This window comes from Alnus glutinosa, chromosome 7 (genome assembly GCF_958979055.1).
Source record: "Alnus glutinosa chromosome 7, dhAlnGlut1.1, whole genome shotgun sequence".
NCBI lineage: Eukaryota > Viridiplantae > Streptophyta > Magnoliopsida > Fagales > Betulaceae > Alnus > Alnus glutinosa.
Window position 1 is genome coordinate 6,415,932 of NC_084892.1, and position 11,184 is coordinate 6,427,115.

At 34.0% G+C, this 11,184-nt stretch overlaps 1 protein-coding gene across 1 annotated transcript; it reads left to right on the forward strand.

Moving 5' to 3' along the window:
• Window positions 1-5,808: 5,808 nt before the first annotated feature.
• On the forward strand, window positions 5,809-10,431 carry LOC133874050 (uncharacterized). The gene is made up of 3 exons (XM_062311883.1): window positions 5,809-6,649; window positions 8,989-9,631; window positions 9,987-10,431. The coding sequence occupies exons 1-3, from the start codon at window positions 6,067-6,069 to the stop codon at window positions 10,204-10,206; spliced, it is 1,446 nt and encodes a 481-aa protein (XP_062167867.1). The 5' UTR covers window positions 5,809-6,066; the 3' UTR covers window positions 10,207-10,431.
• The last annotated feature ends 753 nt before the right edge of the window (window positions 10,432-11,184 follow it).

Here is an 11,184-nt window from a genome sequence, read left to right on the forward strand (position 1 = left end):
TAACTTAGTCTTTGGCAGTCGCCTAAAATGTGTGACCGACTCCTTGTTCAAGTAAATGTGTATGTCAACGTAGAGACATCATTCTGTTGGCTCGATTTTTTTAGTAGCAACTGTCAGTATTGATTTAAGATGTATGTACACCTTTAGGGTGTCTGATTATGTTCACCTTCGTGGTGTCTGATGTTGTAATGTTGGTTGTTTTTAATGAAAGTTTATCTTTCCATCAAAAAAAAAAAAAAAAAAAAACTTTATTTTTTGCTTTTTGAGTTTTCATTTTCATTATAGGTGGTACCTGTAGTATGGAAAAAGATGAAAATGATACATTCTTCAATTTTTCCATAAAAAACTAACGAAAATCCACATCAGCGTCACGTGGCACAATTCAAAATGTGACATGTGGCTACACATTTTTTTTTTTAAAAAAAATTTAAGGCTTTTTTAAAAAAGAAATTGTAAGTCACCCCTTTTGGGCACATGGGGTGCCCAGCCATCCCCAGACTAGCCGGTCTAGGGTGGCCGAACCACTCCCGTTGGTCAGGGTGAGTTTCATGTGAGTATGACCCATCATATATGTCACATCCTATGTAAGTGTGTTGTATAAAAGTTATGTAAATCTTATTATGTAATAATCACTCCCTAAAATTTAATTGTTGTACAACAGTATACGTTAATGGAAAAAATATATAAAAATAGAGAAATGCTTAGTATCTCACTTTCATCCCACTTCTATCACACCCTTATTTACGTGAACCGATAATATGAGATATATTAGAGAGAGTGTAGTGAGACCCTGATTCTTTTAACAATATTATTGATCCACGTAAATAACTAAATAAGGGTGGAATATGAATGAAATGGGAGTGGGAGTGGGACACCAAGCATATCTCATAAAAATAAGGATAAAGTACAAATAATCTTCTCAAACTACCAATCATGTCAATCTCTTATCTGTAAACTACTGAAAAATATCAATGTCTCCCTCTAATGACAAAAATACAATTCATAAAATCATTAATTTTTTTTTAAAAAAAAAACTAAAAAAAGTATTAAAAAATCTAAAATAACAAAAAGTTATGCAAAAAAAAAAAAAAAAACAATTAAAAATTAAATAAAAGAATAAAAACTGGTTTTTCTTTTCTTTTCTTTTTTTCGTTTGTTTTTTTATTTTTCTAATTTTCAGCTTTTTAATTTTCGTTTGTTTTTTTCTTCTTATATTTTGTTCTTTTTTTTTAAAAAAAAATGGTTTTTTCTTTAATTTGTTTTTAAAAAGTTGTTATTTTAGTTTTTTTTTTTTTTTTTGAATTTATAAAGACATGTTTGTCTTATTGAAAAAAAAAAAAAAATTAGGATTATTTTTATCTTTTTGTTAGTCTTAGAGGAGACATTGACTTGTTTTGATAATTTGAGAAGGGACATTAACACAATTGATAGTTTTAGAAGAATATTAATAATTAAATAATAGTTTGAAGAGGATATATGTACATTTTCCTAAAAATTATAGAGGGTCATAATAAAGCTATGGGCAAGGCCGCAAGGGTATAGTTTGTTGAGACATGCGTAAATTATGTGCAATAGTAATCTGTGACCCATCTGTTTTCATGGCATGAAAAATGTACGTATGTGTGTTTTCGCATCAAGAAAAAAAAGTATTGCGTAGATGTTTCCTTTCTTTGAATAGTATGAAAAATAGAAAATAAAATTCGGAAAACTTGTCTGGGTAAGTTGATTTTATTCTAAAAAAATAAATTTTATTTTGGAATTTGAAGTATTATTAGCATGATTAGAGATTGCTTGGATTTGCGTTTTAAAAGAGTAATGCTACATATTATTTCTGTCCTTTTAAAATTGGTGTGACCCTTAAAATCACTATTAGATTTATGATAGATCATTATAGGATTTTGATCCAATGGTGATTTTAAGAGCCACATTAATTTTAAAGGGATAAAAAGAAGATAAATGAATGATATATAGCATTATTCGTTTTAAAAAGTAATATATAAAAATATGAATTTGAAAATCAAGCTCCGCAACCACACTTTGCTAAGCTACTCTAGTCCGTTGGACCTCCAGCAATACCCAGCCTATTCGGATAAACAAATTGCAGCCCATTGCCTCCCTTCATGTATTCATGTGAAAGCAAGTCCACGTGGACAAACAAAAACACAGCCCACTTGAAAAAAAAAAAAATATATATATATATATATATATATAGCAATATTCTTTGAAACTTCTTGCCACCTTACCCATACTCTTTCCTCCACTAGCCTCTGAACTTCACACTTCCCATCACACAACGTTCTTATTCACACAGGCGGATCAGATGCCTTAAATTTCAAAAATAAAGGATAAAAAAAATTAAGCTTTTTTAATATGACATGTTAATAATGAAACAAAAAAAAAATAAAATTTCAAAAGGTTTTTTTCTCGCACTTCATGTCATATAAAGCTTTGAGCAAAAAACTATCTTTCGATTTATGGTGCGTTTGGAATTGGGATTTCATAGACAATAAGTGCGATTTTAAACCAAATCGCAGAACATAAATCGTTTGGGAACTGCGTTTTTAAAAATTGCGATTTAAAAACGCAGAAAATCTGCGTTTTCAAATCGCAGGTAAGATGGTGCTTTTTTGAAAACGCAGAATTTTAAAGGCTAATTTGCGATATTAAATGCTAAACTGCGATTTTGCCAAACGCTTAACTGCATTTTTAAAAATCACTCTTTCCAAATCGCACATTTTAAAATCGTGATTTTAAATCGCACTTTTTGAAATCGCAAACCCAAACGGACCCTTAGTAAAAAATAAACGTCTTTTCAAAAGTGAAGAAAAAATATTTTAGAATAATTTTTTTTTTTTGGTTTCAGTATTTGTTACTTTATTTTGATGTAAAAAACGGCTTGATTTAAAAAAAATTTGAAAATCTTAATTTATATATATATATATATTAATTTATGCCATTAGATGCATCTAACAGCCTAGAACATGCCACTTTAGTGATCAGTGTCATCTTCTCCATTCTCCTGTTTCTTTTTATTTTTCTTACCTATTCTCATTTTTCCTTACACATACTCCACTCTCTTGAGTTACCCAGCCTCACCCTCATAAAAGCGATGATTGTGATGGGGTCTACGCTATCGAAAAAGTCGCTTGATGCCATGGAAATAAGGTTTTAGGCAAAAATATTTAGGATGAGATCCTCCCTGGCCTGTCATCACCTGTACTTGCGTTTGATGGGTACATGGGGTTCGAAAGTTTTGAAATTTTGGTTAAAATTTTTGGCTAAATACCTTAATAGCATATGAGTCTTTAAAAATTTTATTTTTTTAGTATTTGAGTTTTAAAATGTATCACAAATGATACCGGAGTTTTGCAAAAGATGAATTTGGTATCTCCGTACAAAATTTAACACCCTGCCAGGTGTTAACCACCTAGGGTTAACATGTGTTTTAGTATAAAACAAATAAAAAATTAAAAATTAAAAATCTTAAAAAAAATTAAAAAAAAGAAAAGAAAAGAAAAAGAAGTGGAGCCACTTTCTTGACCCTGACCAAATCACCCCATGGCAAAAAAAAAAAAAAAAAAAAATTGAGAAAGAAAAAGAAAAAATATTCAAGGGTTTTGGTCCTCGGAGTGGCCGGCCACATGGGTGATTTAGCCACCCCCAAGGGCCAAAACCCTTGAACACATTTTTTTTTGTTTGTTTGGCATTGGGGTGGCTCAACCATCCATCTTCTTCTCTTTTTTTTTTTTTTTTTTTTTTTTTTTTTTTTGAAGTTTTTAATATTTTAATTAATTTTTAAACAATTTTTATTTTATATTTTTGTAGTTTTTTTATATTGTGACATGTGTCAACCCTCATGATTGACACTTGGCAATGCGTTAAATTTTGGATAGAAAAACGAATGGAGGTACCAAGTCCGTCTTGTAGCAAAACACAAATACCATCTGCGATACGTTTTGAAACTCAAGTACTAAAAAAATAAAGTTTCTAAAACTCAGATACTAATAAAGTATTTAACTTTTCTCTTTTTCTCCCTTCTTCATCTTCTTCTTCTTTCTCTGTCCCCCATTTTCTTGACCTTTCTACTTCTCACCGAATATGAGGACCAGCCATCTAAGAAAATCAAAAAATTAAACATGGACACAGGGGTTTTTAACCCAATCTGGTGTTTGTGAAACTTACAATATTTTGAGAAAAATTTCGGTAGCATGGAACTGTGTGTGTTTTGGAACTCTGTTTTTTATCAAGTCATTTTTTAAAAAATAAAAATCAAACACCTCACAAATAAAAGCCTCAGAATCTCTTAATTTTATTAACAAAAACTGCAAATTTCTTTCTAAAAAAGAGATGATCAGACGAGGAGAGATGTGAAAATGGAAATTATTTTAGAGAGATGCGAAAATGTCTTTGGACTCTGGAGAGAAGCGAAAATGAGCCCAAATCTTCTCTTCTCTTGCTTTTCTTTTTTTTTTTTTTTTTTTTTCTTCCAAATGAAGCTCTTTGGGCGTCTGAAAATGGAGCAGTTGCTAGTTGTTTTGCAAAACAGTACACTAAATTTAGAAGAGGAGGAGGTTTTTTTGAGAGTATTCACACTAGCTTATTTAAAGAGGGTTTGTTCTTTAAATTTTAAGAAATTTTTTTAAAAAATTACAAAAACTTCTCCACAACAGTTTTCTTAAATTTTTCGTTTCCTTATAAAGTGAATAGTTCATTTCAATGCATTTGGAAGCACTATTCACTATTCACTTTCCATTGAATTGTTTATTCATAAAATATATTATCTTTCTCATACTTTACTTTTCTTTTTTACTTTTAATTAAAGTAAAGATAAAAAATATATTATCTTTCTACTACTTTATATTCTTTTTCCTACTTTTAATTAAAATAAAAGTAAAAAAAATAATATTTTAATAATATAGAGAAAAATGAAAAAAAGCTGTTGTGATGTGTTTTTTTGATAAGAAAATAAAAAATAGTTTTATTCTTTATATTTAAAGAAAACGGTTAAAAATCTACTGTGAATGCTATGAAAGGGAGAAGGGAAAGACGATTCAAACGAGCAAAACATTCGGAAGTTTTTCAAGATCTTGAAAAAACAGCCTCACGCGGATGGTTGAGTTGGCATTGGTGCATCTAACGGTCAGTGCAGTCACTTCACGCTTACTAGGGTTTTTTTTTTTTTTTTTGACATGTTCACATTAGAGAGAAGAAAAGAATTTGAACTAGTGACTTCCGCTTCATAAAGTGTGATCTCCTTCCAATTAAACTACATCGAGGAGACTTCACGCTTACTAGTTACTACCAAGAGAAATGCAAACCCAATCTCACCCGTCGTACGTGACATTATTATTTTCTTTCTTTGGAGTATTGAATCCTAAAAGGCAAAACACGTTGGAAGGGATAATTTTTTTCATTTTCCCTCCCAACGCGTCTCTCTCTCTCTTTTCTGCAGCAGGTCGGCCGTTCATCCTTCACCGACGCCGTCTCCATCGGCCCTCATCTCTCTCGCCCGTCCTTCTTCTCCGGCTCCTGCTGCCACCTATACATCGGGATTGTAACAAATGTCTGAAGGTGAATTTTCTTTTAGAGTATACTATAAGGGAAATACTAGTGTTCCCACCATCATCCCACCAATCTTAAGTGATTTTATTTTTTTTATTTAATATATTCATTTTCAGATTTTTGCACTTAGGGTTGGTGGGATGGTTGGTGGGATGTTGGTAGGAATACTAGCATTTCTCTTTTTCCAAAACGCAATCAGCTCTTGCCACGTCTGCTTTCATGCAGGTACTCTAGAATAGCTGCAACGTAGTATACTCTAGACTTGATCGGACTGCATCTCAGGTGAGTCGGTGACCTTGTAAACTTAATTGCCAGATATCGGGTTTATTTGATAAATCTTTGGGTTAAATGCTCGTATATGTTGTTTAGAACGGAATCAAATAGCTGTCACGATTTAAAAAAGTGCCATAAACGGTAGCTGTCTTCACGTGATCTCACTCTCTTTCCCTGATTTCTGAACGATTTTCTGATGAATATTTGGTGAGTTTGGATCATATTACAAAAATGGGTTTAGGGTCTGCTCCTGTGTATGCATTGGACAGCGACGACGATGAAAACTCTACGAACCGGAGCGTTTCGGAGCTGATTTCGACGTTGAGAACCGCGTACCGGGCGAAGGACTTCGACCGAGTCGAGGCGATACTGGTAGTCAGAGAAACGAAACTGAAGAGAGAGATCGAGAATGCGAAGAAAGAGAACGCTCTGGTGAAGGGCGCTCGGGACGTTGCGCAAGAGAAGGAGAGGAGGGCCGAGGAGAGGTACGAGAAGCTGTTGGAGGAGGCAAAGAAGGGTCAGCAAGAGGAAAAGAGCGTGCTTTTTGAGCTCAGGAGGAAGAACTGCGAGCTTGAGTGTGCGAAAGCGAGGGCTGAGAGCGAGGCTGAGCTTTGGAAGAGGAGGTTTGTGGAGTTGAAGATTAAGAAATTGGAGGAAGATGCCGCAATGTTGGTGAATGCTGAGGCTAATGACTTTGAAAGATTTGAGAACGTTAATGATGTTAACGCTGTTGATGTGAAAATGGAGGATGATGCGTTTGATTGTGATGGAAATACAAGTGCGATCAAAGGAAACACGGATTCGCAAAGTGCAGGTATAAATATTACATATATTTGGTGGATTAGAGTTAAAACTTATTAGATTGGTGCTATGTTCAAATGTTCCATAGTATGTACGAATGTGATGATAGCATGCTGCCTATTCCATAACAAAGGCCAAATGACAAAGATATTTAAAGAGGAACAATCATGAAAGCTGATTTCTAATGATAATCATATAGTGGACCTCCCTGGTTAAGAATCTCTTGAAGATTGGCTTCACTTGACCGGTATATGTACTGGCGCTACCTTTTTAGCCTAAACGAATGTAGAGTACTTTTGGCAGCTTAGTGCACAGATTTGCAAAAAGCTTTAGCTTTCTGTTAGGTGCTCGATAAAATGCCTAACCGAACCTGTTGTCCAAATTTTGCATGGTTTTCTATTCAATTTGCTTCATAATCATATAAGTGTGGCCTGGGTGCATGTTTCCTCTCATGTCCATTGGTTATCTAAGCTGTTCATTCATCGTATCTCATGTTCACTCAACAGGTACTTGAAGTGTTTTCAAGACATGTGCAATAGGACAATGATTAAACCTCATAGTCATGCATTGCATTGCATTTCTTTTTAGGTTTGGCATCTCTAGGTCTTGGTTGGTCACTTAGTTTTTCTAAGTGTGTCATAGAGGACTGTCTTAAGTGCATTGCCCATTGAGTCATGGTTTCCTATTGGTGTGCATGGGTAAAAACCTATTCACCTCCTCCTAGGTGTTGTTTGGGGTTTAAACTAGAAATTTCACTTTCTAATGAGGGGAGACAGATCGCAACTATGATTAATTGAAATCAACCCTGGAGTCATGGCCATGAAGTGTGTAAAAGTAGTAGAAATTAGCTTTTTGATAGGTGGAGGGTTTTTTTTGTTTTTTTTTATAAGTAAGAAAATTTCATTAAAAAAGCGTAAGGCGCCTCTAAGTACACAGGAAGTATACATAGGAACAATCCAGCTAGCCCACATGAAAAACCCATAAGAAACTAAATACCCACAACACTCAAAACCCACATGAAACCCAAGATACAATAGAAACCCTCCAACAAACACCCAAGATACAAAGTAACCCCCATAATAAAATAAAACCCAATAGAACCCCCCATCCAACACCGAAGATACAAAGTAATCCCCCATAAAACAATAAAACCCAAGATACAAAGTAATTTTGTGGAGCACAATTTTGGGATGTGGGGATGTTTGGCTCGATCTTAAGTTGGTTTCTTTTCATCTACAGTAGCACTATAGAAGATTTCAACTATCAATCACATTTGTAGTAGGTAAAGGACCATAATTTATATCATCAAGGGACAAGGGGTTAGTGAGAGAGAAGCATGATTGGCATATCCTTTTCCCCAGTCATTCTAAGCATTGCTTCCATCATCTTATTTTCTCCCTTTCACTTGGTTGTTCTTCAACCCTTGAGCATTATCTTTAATTGTTTTAGGGGAATATTCTTCTGCTCTCATTTGGCATAATCATATATTTCCTGTGATTGGAAGGTTCCTGGGACCTGCTTGAAATGTATAATTCTGCTTTAGGCTATATATTATTTGTTGTTTTAGTTTAAAGCTGTGGACTGTGAGTAATGAGATGATTCATTACATAAACAAATAAGGTTGCATATGAACCAAACATCTCCTCTGTTGTTCACTAAGATGACTGATAATATGTGACAGGGTTGGGGCATTGCATTCTTTTCTCATGAAGTATTACAATTCCCATACTCTCCTCCCATGCTGAGTTTAAAAGACACAATTTGGGGAAAAAAATGAAAATAAGCTACATATCATCATTTGCTAGGGAAAGTGGGATTTGGCGCTTTTAATGTTAGAGCAATTTGGTACATGTATATAATACAATTGTCAGTTCCCTAAAAGGTTTTTAAATTTCAATTCATGGGCTTTATTAATGAAACATGCTTTTGATGTGAAAGACGTGGTGCTTGTTTGGCAAAGTTTTTTAGGGTAGCTTTTTTCTTTTATATAACAAAAAGGCAAAAGCATTAACAAACAACTCAAAACACAAAACACTCACCAAGAACTTTTCACTTTTATGTCATATCACAATCAAAAAGCAAAAAGCACCATCTAAAAAGCGTCATCAAATGAGCCCGTAGTCTTTGCCTGTAACTAATGAAATTATAAGGATTTGGATGACTTGAAATCATCTTTTTCTCCGTCTTTTCCTATTAAGAAAATTTAAAAGTCTGGATTTATATTAAAGACATTGGGTATTCAAATATTTTAAGAGCCAGCTCCAATATTTCACATGGATTTTCTTTTTTGTAGGCTTAAGAAAATTGTTAATTTTACAGTTAGTAATGCTTTACCTACTTTTTACATGGCAGCTAGTGAAGGATTTGCATCAAGAGCCACTTTTATCATTGATGATGATGAGGATTGTGCTCTGGGAAGAGTTTTACGTGGAAAAGAAATGAATTGTCAAAACTTTACAGACAATGTGCACTCAGGTCCAACAGTTGTGAAAAATGGGACCACAATGCTGAAAAGAAAAAGTGCTTCTTCTGTAAATGTGAGTGAGACAGATGATGTATCTATAATTGATCCTGATCGTTCTCCTGTCAATAATTGCTTAGCTACAGCAGTTTCCTCTGGTAGAAACAATGTTGATAAACTTACTGTCCCACTAAGTCAGGATCAAGTTATTTTGAGACGAATTCAAGATAAAACGGGATCAAGAAACTTAATGCATGATTTTGTTTTGCAAAGGAATAGTGACGACAGTTCCAGTGCATCAGATGAGGATGATGTGGATTTGCTTCTTGATCAACTTCCACTAAAAGTCCAAAGGAACAAAGATAATCGAAAGTGGGAGTCCGAAGCTGACATGCTTGCAGAATTTGAGAAGGATCCAGAACTTTGTATGAAGGCTGTTTGTGCTCTTTACAGACAGCAAACCTGTGTGCGGAATTCACCTTTGGGTTTGTCATTTTCCAGTAATCAAGGATTTAACAAGGCTGATGCCCTCAGGTATGAGTAAGCAAGCAGTCTACTATAATTATTTTTTTTGTCACTAATATTAGTAATGGACATGGTTTTGGACTCACATTTCAGATGTAGTTAATAAACTAGTTGTGTCTTGTAATTTTGACCACTAGATTTAAGTAGTTAAGCTGTTCCTTGCTAACTCTAGTATGTTTTCTTTATGCTGTGTTTATATATTACAAGTTCACAACAGCTAGCTGTACTCATTCCTAGCATGTGACAAGTATATCACTTTTTACCTTTTCTTTTTAGTAACTTATCTTTAATTCCTGATTTTTATATAACTTATCTTGCTGTCATTCAATTTGTAATAAAGTTTTTCATACATAAATGGCTCCAGGGGAACTTCTTTGGCGAAGTTTCTTATAGATGATGATCCAGAAGGGAAACTGAGGAAATCCGTTACAGAGTTGGAGAAGTATGACAAGAAAGGTCTTTCTGATTGCAAAAGACTAGCTATTTGTCACCCTAAGCAATTATTTGAGATATACCAGAAGAAAAAGTATCCCCTATTTTTATCTTCTTCATTTAAATGTGCAAGTTCTGGTTATAAGAAGTAACTGCTGATGCTAGTACCTCTTAGCGTCCAAGATGTTCTTGATTGTTAATAGCTCCATGTTCTGATCAGTGATTTCTTTTGTTTCTGGACTACGGTATATATAAGGCGACGAAACTGCTCCAATTCTGCTCGCTCAAAGATACAGGGAATCCATGTTGTTTCTTGATATGTACTTACCAACATTAAGATCACTTATCAAATTTAAGAACCTGCTTTGCATTGGCTATTATCTTTTGTCATCTAACTATTTCAATATAATCAATCTTTCTTGCTTGTAGTTTGAACCAGCTGTACACGGCCATCATGAAAATGAGAAATTTTTGTTAGTTTTTGGAGTAATGATATATATCACCTTTGTGTTTTTTTTTTGTCTCTCCAAAATTGATATGGCTCTTAAAATTACTATTGATATATAGCATTACTCTAGTTTTTGTGGTGATTGTACTTGAGCATTGTAATAGCTAAGTCTACCCCCACCTTCTGTGACATATCGGATTTCAGCAAGTTAGAATATGGTGATAAGTATGTGTGTATTGCCTCCATTTCAATCTTCATCAGAAACGTTTACCGTTACTATGCTGATGATAAAGAAAAGAAGGTATTGTTTTTAATTTTTATCGGGATAATGAAAAAACTTAGATTAATGCAATTTCTCCTCTCTTGACACTATGACTCTTTTATTCTGAAATCTACAGTCCAGCGCATTTGTTTGGCAGTTAATTCCTCTGTAATATTTCTTATTTTTCTTCATTTTTTCGGTCTCTTGCGACACTAGAGGATTCGAGACGTGGATTTTCGAAATCTACAGTCCAAGCGCTTTTGTTTGGCAATAGTGCGTCTTCAGTGGGATACTGCTGGCTGATTTTTCCTTCCACTTTTGTGTCATTTTTCATGCATATAGGTTGCTTGAATACGTACTTCCTTTTCAGTACATGCGGAACCTATCCAGTAATTGAGATTTGACCCGAGTTAATTACAT